This window comes from Serinus canaria, chromosome 1A, assembly GCF_022539315.1.
Source record: "Serinus canaria isolate serCan28SL12 chromosome 1A, serCan2020, whole genome shotgun sequence".
Taxonomy (NCBI): Eukaryota; Metazoa; Chordata; class Aves; order Passeriformes; family Fringillidae; genus Serinus; species Serinus canaria.
This window is the reverse complement of record NC_066314.1, coordinates 53,278,055-53,292,428: the sequence shown is the minus strand read 5'-3', so window position 1 is coordinate 53,292,428 and position 14,374 is coordinate 53,278,055. Positions and strand designations below refer to the sequence as shown.

At 37.9% G+C, this 14,374-nt stretch overlaps 1 protein-coding gene across 1 annotated transcript; it reads right to left on the bottom strand.

Annotated features, from left to right (window-relative positions):
• Positions 1–34: 34 nt before the first annotated feature.
• Positions 35–13,822, bottom strand: GLT8D2 (glycosyltransferase 8 domain containing 2). Its single transcript, XM_030237829.2, has 10 exons — positions 13,484–13,822; positions 11,519–11,573; positions 10,016–10,111; positions 8,276–8,444; positions 6,490–6,607; positions 5,064–5,148; positions 2,277–2,389; positions 1,674–1,840; positions 1,124–1,236; positions 35–581 (listed from the first exon to the last, which is right to left on the bottom strand). Exons 2-10 carry the CDS (start codon positions 11,535–11,537, stop codon positions 409–411), a joined length of 1,053 nt encoding a protein of 350 aa, XP_030093689.1. The 5' UTR covers positions 11,538–11,573; positions 13,484–13,822; the 3' UTR covers positions 35–408.
• Between the last annotated feature and the right edge of the window lie 552 nt (positions 13,823–14,374).

The window sequence follows — 14,374 nt, the reverse complement described above, 5'->3', positions numbered from 1 at the left end:
GCAAGTTTTCAATTCAGGCTGTTTAATGTGGGCTAGATAATTAAACACTTCTTGTACACAACACTGCAGCTATCTCCTGTGAAGATTTTTTCCTATTAGAAGACATTGGAACCTTACTTAGAAAAACCTTAAATTAAAGCACTCTGTCTGACACTGAATTTCACTTATTTGTTTAATGAAAATACTTCATTGTCAAATAAATTTGTTTCCCCACCTTACATGAAAGTCAAGATATTCGGAACTGTGTATTGGTCACTCCAGCCTCTCTCACCTGCCATAAGCACACAAAACTGATAGTCAATTATTCATATTTTTAACAAATACTTTGTTTTCTAAAATCAATCAATCATACAACATGTTGCATCTCAAACTATTAAATGCATCCCATACACTACGTTATGCAGTATTTCAGCTGTAAGAACGAGTTAATTTGAACTTCCCTGAGGGGTCAGGAATAAACCAGTTTTCCCAGAGATCAGTGTGGACACTAGGGTAGTCCCAAGGTTTGTATTTCCCATTCCAGTGAAGTAATTTAGATTCTTGAAGAAATTGTTCTGAGTAACGGGCATCAGGACTCCAACCTGCATGGGTAGATTTTTAAAAAATTAATTAAAATGCAGTTTTTGATAATGGAAGACACTGTAGAGTAAGCTAAATTCAGGTGACTTTTTTTCAGAAATCTGATTAGTATGCTTTCATGTTAATTTACAACTAGTTGTGTGATACAGCAGCTTTTTTCAGCTTGGTGCCTCTTATGCTGCAACAGCAAAAAATCTCAGCAAGTTTTATCTCTCAACACTTTTAACATCTTGGCATAGCTAGGATTAAAAACAAAGTAAAATCTATTCATTTTACCATACCAGCTAAGCCATTATATTTTCCTAGGGTAATTCACCGCTCCCAGGTGAAAGGTAGCTACATCCTCCAAAATGTTGACAACAAACACTGCCAGGCCTCACCTTTTCTTCCACTGCACCTTTTTTCAGTCTCTCACTATATTCAGATATTTCATATGTTCTTTCCATGTAAGTGGCACATGAGGTAAACTCACCTAAGGTCTAGCGCTGGAATCTCACAAACTCATCTTAGTTCCAACTTTCAAACAGTGAGAAATTAAACTTACCAAGATGCCTTATGTGCCACATAGGATTAATAGGGGAATATTTTCCATGAAATACAATCAGCATTGGGGAGGTTGCTACACCTCCCCCGAGGGTACTGCTATAGAGGTTTTCCCTGCAAAAGGAAAAATAAAAGAATATGTTCAAAACCTCAAGGAATCTTTAGTACAAAAGGCAGAAGATTAAAAATAAGTATCTGGCAAGAAGGAAATACTCCTCCTTCTTTAAGCTAGCCTCAGGAAGGGAAGATCATTCAGTGGCTTCATCCCAGGCTAAGTTGGTCACCCAAAATGAGAACCACATGTTCTCAATGTCCCTCAGGATTAAGAGTGGTTTTTGATTGAACACAAGACTAAAATTCCAAGTGGCCATTCCCTGGTACAGAATTGGTCAGCTTTAAACAGATGGAAATGCTGGAACATGAGTTACTTCACTTAACAAGACCTCAAAAAAAAAAAGAATGCTCAGAGTTTAAAAAATCTGGAAGAGCTTTTAAATGGAAAGTAAAACTGTAAAACAAGTAAAAGTGAGAAGCTAGATTTCTACACATACTCTACATTTCTTTGCATCCATTTTTCCAACTGCTCTGTAATCCGCTGATGTTTCCATTCAGTCATGTTACCAACAATTACTCCAGGATTAAAGGAGCAGGTGCTGGGGCTGATGCCAAGATCTCTAATGGCTTGCTTTCTGTAGTCCAGAAATCCCATATATGTGTTCTAAGAAATAAAAAAAGTATGTTCATTCCCTATGAACCTCTGTAAAGATACATGTAATGCACCTCACTCTCACTGAGAAGGAGACTAAATATGCTCTCCCAAAGATAAGTTTCTAGATGGTGGTTACCTGTCCTGAGTTATGTACGACAAGGCTGTAAGGCAGGATACTTCCAGATATTAAATTACTTTTTCCACAATACTGTATCATGGAAGTTTGATGAGGCTTTTCTCTTGCTATGTTTGTCTTCTGGTAGCCCACATTAAATCATGCAGCATCACAATTGTACCAGTACAAAAAGTCCTTAATTACCTGTACTGTTACAAACCTATCTATATTTACATACATAAAACTTTCACTTTGGGGAAAACACATAAAATTATCTTAACCCTTATGGGCAAACACATTCATTATTAGAATTCCAGAATGGCATCTTACCTGCATCCCTACACTCCTAACCATTTCATGTGTAGAAGGCAGATCACAATCATCTGAAAAAGCTGCTGCATGTCCAGGAGCTAACTTAGTATCGTAGAGTTCCTGGATGTCACCTGATTACAGAAAGGTCACAAGCATGAGACAACACCTACTGCACTGCTGCGGAGCTGATAGGATAACATCTGCTCTCATATCTTATAAAAACACCAGTTTTAAGGACAGCCCCTGTTGAATTTTGTAATATGGTGTCCTAGGGTGACTTCATGATGCTTTTATCCCCAATTGTATGTTCTCTTTATGCTGGATATTCTATTCTGTGCCTTCAAAACTGGCTCTCAGAGCAAAGGTGGGGAGAAGAAGCACAGAGTTTTTGTTATCAGCCTCACTCACTCCCTCCTCCACATTTGGCTGGACTGTTGATGTCTGGGCACAGAGAGGGCAGAACACCACACTCCTCTTGCTTTTTAGTTAGTTAGTTAGTTTAGCTAGCTGAAGCAGTCTGAGCTTTCCCTGGACTGTTTTTCTTTCCCTTTTGGAAACATTCGAACCTCCTCCAGACCGGGACCCAGGGAAACACAGAGAACACTTTCCAGCCTGCTGGGGCCCACTCTGGGCAGCAGACTTTACCAGTGCCAGAGGGAATGATAACAGAGCAACCACTCTTCAGAGCAGTGAATGAATTTTGTAATCAGGTATTTTTCATATTGTGTGCTGGGGGATGCTTTGCCTGTTAAATAAACAGGTTCTTTCCAGTTCTCTCTGAGGAATCCTTCCTGAACCATTTGGGTGGAGGGGCCATGTGGGTTTGCTTTCTGGGGGGGCCCTCTTTGGAGGTTTTCTCCCAAATTTGCTCTAAACCATGACATACAGGACCATTTTCAAATTTGCATTTAGATGCCTGAAGTCTATCTTTAGATATTATCATTGGTATTCAATACATTCATATTGTGGTCCAAAACAAGCTACAGCAGAAGCCGATAGGACTGTTAAAAAGCCTGATTACAAACTTGTGCATTCATAGAGCTTGTCTATGGAGAGGGAGGGCACAGGCAATTTTTCTGAGCCTCTTCAAGTCCCACAAAAGTTCTGCTTCAGTGTCTTGCACAGATGAGGCATGTTACGGCACATTTATCTCCTAGGAAGATACCTGGATTCCCAGCAATGACTGATTGAGACGTGCCTGTCACTTGACCATCCCTGCTGGCTTCATGGCCCACCCAGCTCCTTCTTGGTGGAGGGAAACATTGTAATGCCTGGCACCTCACTCATCACCTGACTGTCAGGTACCCAAGATGCACCAGGACAGTTTCAGGGCAGGTGGGAAGCAGAGCACTCCCACAGCAATGAAGTGAGCCTGCACCCTAACCCCTTTACAGCTTCTAATCTTACTTTTGCTTTTATCTCTTTTCCTTTTTGTACTGCTGGTCTTCTGTCAGGTCAAACAGCTGAATCAGCTGCTTCTACAGCTGCACAGCTGCAGGTTACACAAGTAAGAGGAGCTGCCTGGGGACAGGAAAGGCCACTTGGTCAGCAGCAGCCCACCATGAGGTTCGATGTGAAACTGCACCTTTATCCTGCAGCTCCACAATCAGTGTCAGCTGACACCCCCAGGGAAAGAGAGAGCCCAGTCCAGGTGAACACAGGTGCTGAGAGGGGTGACGGGGGAGTGGCAGGCTCAGCTTGAGCTGCTCCTGAAATTGGAGTGTAAATGAAGACCTGGAACCTTTCAAAGAGTTAAATATTGCTGCTCCCCATTGATGACAGACAGAACAACAAAACAAAAAAAGAGCACAGATTGCCACTGGAAACACTCTTGTTGAAGAACTGTGATAGGAATTCTATGGCAAATTAAAATGAGACAGAACAGATTAGTTGTCTTTTACAAAGCAGCAATAGTGACGCCTTTAGTGCAGGTTGTCTGAAATCTGCCTCTAGAGAGAAAAAACTATAAAAAGGTGCAGAAAAGCAGTGGAGAATTATACTTTTGTCATGTGCAAATTCACTGGTCTTAGTGTTCTTACAGCAAAGACTAATAAAGGCCCAAAAGTTTATTGTAGTTATACTCATTCCTTCCAAAGGAAATTTTGCTTATTTGCCCACCAGGGTTAAAGCACAACACTCCGTTTAAAAAGTTCTTTAAAGTAACAAGAAAATATAATAAAACAAATATGAAGACAACAGCTCTACACTGAAAAAAACCCTAACAACTTGGAAACAGAACATAAAAAACTCACAAGAAATTAATCTTTAAAAAAATAATTGGCCGTCAAAAGAGAGCACTTGGATGATAAGAAAATAAAATTTTTTCAGGATTTCAATGCATTCTAAGGAAGTCTGAAATCTTTGTGATTCTGCAAATTGCTTTACATTCTGAGCTGAAAATGCTCAAAACCATATTTTGAGTGTTTGGAGCTTCCATCCACTTTTTTGACTAAAATCCTCTTGCTCTCAAGAACAGCATTTGTGAGAATTTAAATACCAGAAGGAAATGCATGTATCATACTTAATAAACATTGCAGCATCTGAGTGAAATCCATTGTATCTTTTAGCAATTGACCAGAATAAATTAAAATGAAATGCACATACAATTTTGATCACAATTTTTCAAAATATATGCAGGTAAATTCTTCCTCAAACATTCATTTAAACAAACAGATTATTTGTAGTTTCCCTAAGTTCAACACTTCTAGCAGCTGCCTCAGTTTCTATCTCATATTTCCAAATGGCTGTAAAAGCTGCAATAACTTGGATTTTAATTCTGTTAGAAACTGCTTTCTAACAGCTTACCTTGAACAATGATATCATCATCCAAATATATTACTTTCTCATGCTTCTGGATAAGCAAAGGAAGATAAAATCGAATGAAGTTCAGCTATTAAAGAGAAAGAAAAGGTAAAGACTAAATGGTAAAGCTGTTTAATGCATCAGTCTCGGGCTTCTGTCTCTATTAAGTCAGTTGGAATTTCTCTCTTTATTGAGCACTAATCAGTGACCATTTGCTTCTTCCCCCACAGCTTTACTGCTATCTCAAATCCAGTATTATTACCTTTACTGCTGTTATTACTTATCCACTATGGCCCTAACCATGCAACTCAAATATGTTGCTTCCTCACAGAGTCCTTTACTCTGCAAGGGGCCTTTTGAGATCCTCTTGTTCAACCCCCCAGCTGCAGCAGAGCCCACTCGAGCAGGCTAACAGGGACCATGCCCAGTTGGGTTCCAAATATGTCCACAGATGGAGATCCAACAGTCTTTCTGGGCAACTTGAGACTTTTAAACTCATGCTTTAAAAAGGCATTTCTTCAGCTCAGAAGGAATTTCATGTTGTTTGTGCCCATTGTCTCTTGTTGCTCCCTCAAGTATTTACACACATTAATAAGATCCTCCTGAATCTTGTCTTCTCCAGACTGAAACAGCTTCAACTCTTTCAGCCTCTCATATAAAAGATGTTTCAGCCTCTTTGTAGCCCACATTAGACTCGCCCCAGTAAGCCCATATCTTTCTTATACTGGTGGCCTCAGAACTGGACATGGCACTTCCAGATGCAGCCTCACCAGTGCAGAGCAGAGTGGAAGGAGCACCTTTCTGGACCTGCTGCCAATGCTCTTCTTAGTGCATGTTTACAGCATACATCGCAACAAACATTTCAAAATGTAGTAATATCATCAATCCACTCTAAAGGAATTATTTGTCTGGTGACACAAACATGGGAAAACTTCTACAACATCAATGAAGAACAGAACAGAGGGAAAGGGGACTGAGAATGTAAGAACAACCATAAGAATTCAGATCATTTTACCCAGCCCCTGCCTTCAGAGTGGTCCTAACCAGATGCTCAGTGAAAAATAAAAATAGAGCAAGCACACAGAGCACTTGCTCCATGTATTCTCCTAGCTTTCAACTATTTTTATCTCAAGGGATTTTGTGATCTAAATATGAACTTTGATCCTAACTAAACCCCTGTACGTTTTTACGTCCACAAGACCTTTCAGCAAGGAATTCTAGAGATGCAGTACTCATTGCATGAAAAGTGTGCAACATCTCTTGTTTATGCTGTCACTCTGACTAAATTTAATCTCATGGTCATTGGCTCTTGCATTGGAAGAGACAAATATGGACACCTCCTCCATGAAATAGAACAGATCTAGAACATTTTTAAGACCATAAGTACTAAAAACCTCAATATTTTTTTATTTGGTGTTCATTGACTCACAGGCTGTAGTAGCTCAGGACGTGATGCATCTTGTCTGACTTTTCCTTTTAGTACCATAGGATTGAATTCCACAACCTTAAATTTTATTTCTTTCAGTTTAGAATTTTCAATCCACTTTCTGTGATGGAAAGAAAAGAAGTGATAAAAGAAACATCAAATGCATGGCAAGTACTTCCAGCACGAAATTCACAGACACTTAGGAGAATAATAAGAGACCTTAAAAGCTCACGTGATCTGTTCTGTCCCCAGACAGAATCCCTTATGTCTACAGCTATTGCACACAGACCTTTGTTAAACTTGTTCTTAAAATACAAAAAATCCCCCACAAAACCTCAATAAAACAAACACCCCACACCACTCCCCAAACCAGAGACTCCATATGTAGCCCAAACAACTAATCTTTCACCATTACTTTCAATAAACTATGTTCTTCTAAGTTTTCTTGCTGTAATTAAAGATTATAATTTCTTACCCTATCTACAGTGCTTTTAAAGCTGAGGTTAGTCTTTGCCCTTTCACAGCTTTATGTTCATCCAGATGACTTCTACATCACCTCCTAATTATGTTTTCTTTAGACTAAACTAATTTTCTTTTCATATTTTTGTCAGATTTTTTATCACCACTGTTTATTTTCTCTCCTGACACAAACTGCAGGCACAAAGGCTACAGAAGTGAAGTAGCCAGAGGTGAGAACTGCTAAGAAATGTTGTAGTTTGCATTCACAACTTGGTCCTCTTCAAGACAATGTTTGCAAATTTGAATGCTGAAACATAATGAACTGAAACTTCATGAAATTACATTCATTGAAATGTCAGGATATAATTGCCTTTCATGAAATGAAAAATTCATGAAGGAAAATAAATAAAAAATCAAGGAATGAAGTGAAATGAAGAGACATGAAATATAATGAAATGAAGAAAGAAGAAAACTATGTAATGAACTGAAGCAAGTGAAAGGGAATAGAATGAAATGAAGTGCATTGAAAGAGATGAAACCTCAAGAAATTATATTCATTGAAATCTTGAGATTTCATTTCCTTTCATGAAATGAGGAATTTTCATTTCAGGAAGGGGAATAAAATGAGAAAATAAGGATTAACGCAAAAAGGATAGAAAGGAAAGGAAAATATACTGCAGTGAAATTGAGAAGAAGAAAATTCTGAAATTAAGTGAAAACAATTAAATTGAATGGAATGAAGGGCTGTGAAATGAAGTGAAATTTAATGACATGAATATTCATTGAAATCCTGAGATTTCATATCCTGTCATGACATGAAGAATTCTCATTTCATTATAGGAAATGAAATGAAAAATTAAGAAACGAAGTGAAATGGAAAGAAAGGATAGATATCACAATACTTTTTGGACCTCTTTTAATAACTTTAACACATGATCAACAGAAATTAGCTTTAAACAGCAAGTTTTTTCTACTCTGAAGGTGAAGACCCAGCACCAGAAGAGAGGTAAGTGCAGTGCCACTAAGTGGGATTGTGACAAGCAGGCAGTGTATCCTTACCTCACTACAGATTCTTCTGCAGCCTAGCTACAAAACCCTAAGAACAGGCATGGCATGGCCTGGTTATTTCACACCTCTTTGCATGAGTCAGTGCCTTGTGAAAGACAAAGTGGTCCTTTTTCCATCACATACAGAATCCTGGGGGTTGCTCCCAATACTACTACATTTCCCTGAAAATTCCTCTGAAGTCCAAAAGTTGTTATGCCTGTGCTAGGGGGAACAACAACATGGCTCTAACTACAGCCCAAAACAAAGCAAGGCTGGTGTGTACCGAATGTGTGGAATGGTTGTCTTCAGCCCAATGATGTAGAATAAAACATTGGCCTCTGTGTTGCTGTAGATGCTGTTGATAGCTGCTACAGCTGCACCCATCCTGCCTGCAGCAGCGCAGATCACTACTGGGATTTCTTCCTCCGTTTCCTCAGGACTCTCCAAATCCACTACAACAAATAAACCCATTTTACATCAGATCTGGGTCAAAAAATTAGTAAGTACTACCATAAGCAGTGGAATCATTCTATCACGTCTCAATTTTTTTCTTACCACATCCTACATACATTCCTGTGGTATCGTCCACAAGGGTCCCAGAATGAGGGAAGAGATGAGAAAGTTGACTCCATGTTTCAGAAGGCTTGATTTATTATTTTATGATAGATAATATATTAAAACTATACTAAAAGAATAGAAGAAAGGATTTCACTAGAAGGCTAAGCTAAGAATAGAAAAGGAATGAATAACAAAGGCTCGTCTCTGACCGAAACAGTCCGGACAGGTCATCTGTGATTGGCCCTTTATTGGAAACAGCCAAATGAGGCCAATCACAGATTCCCCCTGTTGCATTCCACAGCAGCAGATAAGAATTGTTTACCGTTTGTTCCTGAGGCCTCTCAGCTTCTCAGGAGGGGAAAAATCCTAAGGAAAGGATTTTTCATAAAACATGTCGGTGACACATTCCTATCTCACAAAGCACAGAACTTGAGCTGTTGCTAATCCAGAACCACTTGCAGGTTGACTGGACTGTTGGATGCCTCCAAACAGAATAAATAAGAGAGTTCTCAGAATCTTCTAATCAGCAGAGGCACAATTTAGCCTGTCCTTCATGTAGCTGCTTATTCATATGAAATCTGGAGAGGTTTGAATACCTTTGAGACTTCTACTTCTCAGTTATATTTTGTGCAAATTGAACAATAGTTTCCAAAATTATCAAAGGAAGGAGGTAAGTCAAAGAGACAGTGCAATTGCATGAGCTCCACTTCTTTGGCAAGCTGGCTTGAAAGGAAGAGTGCAAAAATTTATACCAGCAGGAAGTTGCTAATGATATAAGGGAAAAAACCCTAAACTACACTGAATCAAGTCACATTCCTGCTAAAGATTTATATCCCTGATTAGCACTGGTTAACTTACAGAACTTAAACAGATATAACTGTACTGGTTAAAACATAACAATTACAGTCATAACAACCCCAACAAAAATATATTGAAAATAAATTATTTATATCAAGATAGAGTTTGTTTACCTTGGCAGAAGTGAGTAAGCTATTTATATAGAAACCATATAAATAGCTTACTACATTAAATACTAGTCCAACCTTATTAACCTAGCAGGTTTCTGTCACTATAAAAATTCCAGCTAAAACTTCTGCTGTAAATATGAAGATTTAATGATCTATCTGCAATGAATAATCAAGCCAAGAACATTCCCAAGGAGGCAGATCATGATCAAACTCCAATCTGTTCAGCTCAAGTAAGGATATACTCCAGCATCCATCTACATCAGTGACATCTAGATAAAATCTTAATCAGAATTACAACTCTTAGTCATCACTATCAATCTCCTATAATTTTATTCAAGTAATTCAGAAGCAAAATGCTTTCCATCACAGACTATATGCAGCCGTGTGAGTAGCTCATCTACTGCAGGACATTCAGTAAGGTGAAAAGTGCTGTTCAAGTTAAGACATAAGGAATACAAAACAGGAACATAAATGAAAGTGAAGTGACAGTCACTTACCTGTTTCATTTCTTAATGCCAAGGGCACTTGGTGAACTTTGCTATACAGAATAGCGCACACAGTTAAGACAAGAAGTAACAGTAAGATCTGGTTAACTGAAACAAGAGGGAGAATGTGTTAACAACCAAAATAACAGCTAATTCCCAAGTATCTGATGAAGAAAATTTGAAACCAGTACAGGTGATAAAAGAATTTGATAACCTATATCTGTTGTGTTTTTCTTATGTTATTTGATCAAGCTAAAAACTTTCCATTAGAAACACAACAGTAATTCTTCCTTATTAAAATAATCCCCAATGATCTGATTTTCATGGTTAATTTGCTCACTAAAATCATAAGAGTCCCAATAAATTTGGGTTATCCATACTAGAAAATTCACATATTTCTGAATTTAACCAGGAGTTCAGAACAGTTTTTTTTTCCTGGCTAGTCTGTTGTCTGTTTACTTTCACTTAATGAGTTAATTATTTTTATGTAGCCCTACCATTCTGTTATGCTTCCCTGATGAAACTTCAGACACAGGAGAATTTTTATATCTATTTCAGTGTTCAGATCCTGAAGGTGTATTTCAGCAAAACCCTAAAAATTCTAGAAAAACAAACCCACCATGCTAGTGAAACCAGGAATGTTTCAAAATATTTGAAAATACTTATTTTGACAGGGGAATTTAAATTAGTAAAATCAAAGCAAGGCAAAGACCTGACTGTATATTCTGATTTATAGTTCCTAGAAGACTGCCTTGAACAAATTTAAGTCATTCAACACAAACCAGACACGTGCAGGTGTTGGGACAGTTCACCAAGGACAATAGGGAAGGAATACATTGCCCTCATAAACATGGGTGTTCTTTGTTTCAGACTACTTTGTTACCTTTGTACCATCATAAAATGTATTTAAGGTGTTCAAAAGAGCAAAGGGAACAGAGTTTTGATCTATTTCAATCAAAATGGCCAACGGGCCACAACTGGGCAGGAGACAAGATTGAAATTGGTAAACCAAACCTGCACTAATTTAAACCAGCTGAGGAAAAAGCCCACTGACTTCTGAGAAATTTTGGGCACATAAATAAATGCAGAAGTCTATTTTCAGTCACTGAAAATCCCTTACAGCTGTTGAGAACCCCAAAATTCTTGGGGCCACACCTCAATACTGAGCATGAACAGCATAAATGTGCAGAGCTCTGTAAAATTCAGCTTCAGTGCCCTGGGTACAATTCACATGAAAACAGCAGCTACTTGCAGTTTTGGTGGGAAATTTCACAATCTCCAGTCTCATGAAGTAAAGCAGTGTGTAATTTTAAATTAATGTGAATTATGGTGGTACTTGTCTGACACAGTTAACAGGAAGAGCCTTATCTGCATACTTAAAATTAAGCATAATTTAGCAATACCAGAACTATAAATTTGTACTCAACTCTGAAAACAGTTGCATGAGAAACTGGATTTGACATTTCTGTTGTCTTTTAAAAACCACATCTTTCAAATGTTTTTAATCGCTCTTACCTTTCTTTAAAAGAGCCATGTGTCCTGTTGACAGACAACTGTGATCTGTGGTAAACTAAAATAAAAAATAATTAAGAAAAAAAAAATAAAAGAGAAATATCAATAATGCCAGAAGCAAATTCTTGTTAGTTATATAAAGGTCTAGGTTTTGGATTATCAAATTTTACTGCAGAACTGGTAAAAGTAAAACTGCAATTAATCTCTGTAAATAACTTTTTTTTGAACAAATACTAGTTTTATGGGTTTGAAATATTTTTATTTATAATTTAGCAACTAATAGGTTCTGAAAAACATTTTCATAAATCCCATTTGATCATCTACATCAATACGTGATTTTTAGTACTTTTAAGATACTGTGCAAAAAAAGTATTAAAACATCCACTAATGCAGTTTATAAAAATATTTATCTCTGATTTCACCTCCAACATAGTAACTACAGCAAATACTAATGTCTTGCTGGAGTATGCATTCCTAAACACATGGGAACCTTATACCAGGGCAATGTCTTCTAGACCCCCAAAAAATTTCAGAGCAATAGTGCAAATATTTTCTTACAGCCGTATTCTTCCAGTGGGTGTAGTGGGCTTGTATTTATGCACATTTTTTGTGATGCGTTAGAAAAGGAGGTGGCCTTCCCTAAAACTGTGCTTCTAGTCCAGGCCTGAGAGCAGCCTGGACATGTCTGAGAAGACAGAACATGATCACTAAAGTACAGGATTATGAGAAATACAACATTCGTTTAAATTCTGGGCCCAAAACTACTGTTTATGAAAAAAACCACAAAGCACATAACCAAAACAACAACCACCAACAATAAAAAACAGCACCAGAAGTGGGAGATGGGAGAGAAAAATCCAACTGTGTGATCTAACCTTTATACTATGCAGGGATAGAACAGAAAACAATTTTTCCTACTTCCACACCTACAGATATGGACACATTACAGCACAGATTAAGATATAAAATGGGTTCTATGCACACACAAAAGTGAAGTTTATTCCAGCTCCTTGACAAATCAGACAGAAAGCAAGAATTCTTGAAATCTGAGTCACAAAACTAACCACTTCCCATTGGTTAGTGCTCAGCTTGAGGAAGAATACTAAATTAGTCTTTACTTTGACCAACAAGTTAAATGACAAGAACAATAACAACAACAAAAAATATATACGAAATTTAAGATGTGGCATTATTTACAAACTACTTATATTCAAATGTATTTAAGTCAGCTAATGGCTAAATCACAGTAAGAAAGGAGTACTCCAGAAGTTCTTCCATATCTGCACTACTTATCTACATTCCAGGAGACCACTCTCTTCATGTGGCATTAATTTACAGGGAGGAAATCAAGCTTATCTGTCAGAAAAAAACACAGCTGAGAAAGCCTTTCTCTCATGCACTACACAGAAGTATTACTTTATTTTACACTTAAAAACTTTACTCATTTAGGTAAGCAGAGGGACAACAGAACCTGCTACACTCTTGGACCAATTTTCTAACCTCACTTTAGCTGATCACAATCTTACCCTGATTTCCATAGAGGTGCCTACTATCTTTGAATTAGCATTTGTAACAATAGCCACAAACAATCCTGATGATCACTGCAAGATGAAAGCTGCACAGCCACAGCTTCATGTTATCTCCAGAAATTATTAAATCCACATAAACTGAACCATGTTTTAAACTTTAAAATCCATAGACAGACTCTCACACAAGTCTGACTTCTATAACTACAGCATTCCTAAGCCCCTGAAACACCAACTGATTACCAACTGATTTTTAAGGAAAGAGAGGTATATTTGTTCCCCTGCAAATATTTAGTCATTTACTGTAGACATTATTTCCTGGAACCTGGCAGTCCCTAATTCAGCTGCCAAATCCTGTAACAAAATGAGGGGCTGCAGAAGGGAAAGCTCAAAACCAGTGACATTACTGCTCAGATATTTCCTGCTTAATTAGTCTTTTTACCTCTTCAAAGCAGCACAGTATTTGGGACTCTTCTCTCCTGAAGTGCTGTGGAGTTATTTACTTGGATCCCAGATAGCCCACAGCTGTAAGCAGTCTTGCCAAAGCATCCTCGACCACCATCCTCCTTTGAAGTCACCCACACAAGGGCCTTACAGGGCACAGTAACAGTTTTATGATTCAATTCCTTTTTCGAACTCTTCAAAGTTTACTTTGGAGTTGTGCTGGTTTTCTTTCCTTTCTCTGCTGCTGAGGAATGGTGCAGAGTCCAGACACTTCGCTGGAGGAATGAGAGCACATAAACCACTTCCAGATGTGCAGAGTGATGATACAGACCTAGATCTGGCAAACTTGCCTCAGAGCTTCAGCTAGCAGATTGCAAACAAATCCCATAAGACAAAAAGTCTTAAAGGGGTGGGGGAAAGAGAAGGAAACAAACCCTTCCAGAAGTTACTCCCAAAATGTAGCTGCAAGTTATGTTTTTAGTCATTATTTATGGTAAATGTGAACAGGCAACTAGTGTGCAAGAGCCAGACTACAACACGACAAAGTTTCTGTTAAGAAAGCCAAAGTTTTTCCAGTGTCTGTTGGCAGAGTTCTTAACAGTCAAAAGCTAAGGGAAACTTGAAAAAGTCAACTCTGAACATGCATTTTGACATGAATCATCTCATTTCCTAATCTTTGAGCATTTAGTCCGCAGGTTTGATTTAGATTCAAAAGGATCTTGGATCAATGTAACAAGTACATGGTGATACCCTGTCTCCAAGCTCTCCTGGAATGCTTTTGCAGTTTTCTTTCTACAGCACTTCTTTTATTTGAATTCTGTCCCTCTTTTCTAAGAATGATCTTTATAAATGATAAACCACTGTTTTGTAACAAGACTTTCATGAGTAC

Coding starts and splice junctions, on each gene's coding strand:
- GLT8D2 (XM_030237829.2), bottom strand. Junction 8,445..10,015: donor GGCATTAAGAAATGAAACAG/GTAAGTGACTGT, acceptor TATTTGTTGTAG/TGGATTTGGAGAGTCCTGAG. Junction 582..1,123: donor GTGGCACATAAGGCATCTTG/GTAAGTTTAATT, acceptor CTACCCATGCAG/GTTGGAGTCCTGATGCCCGT.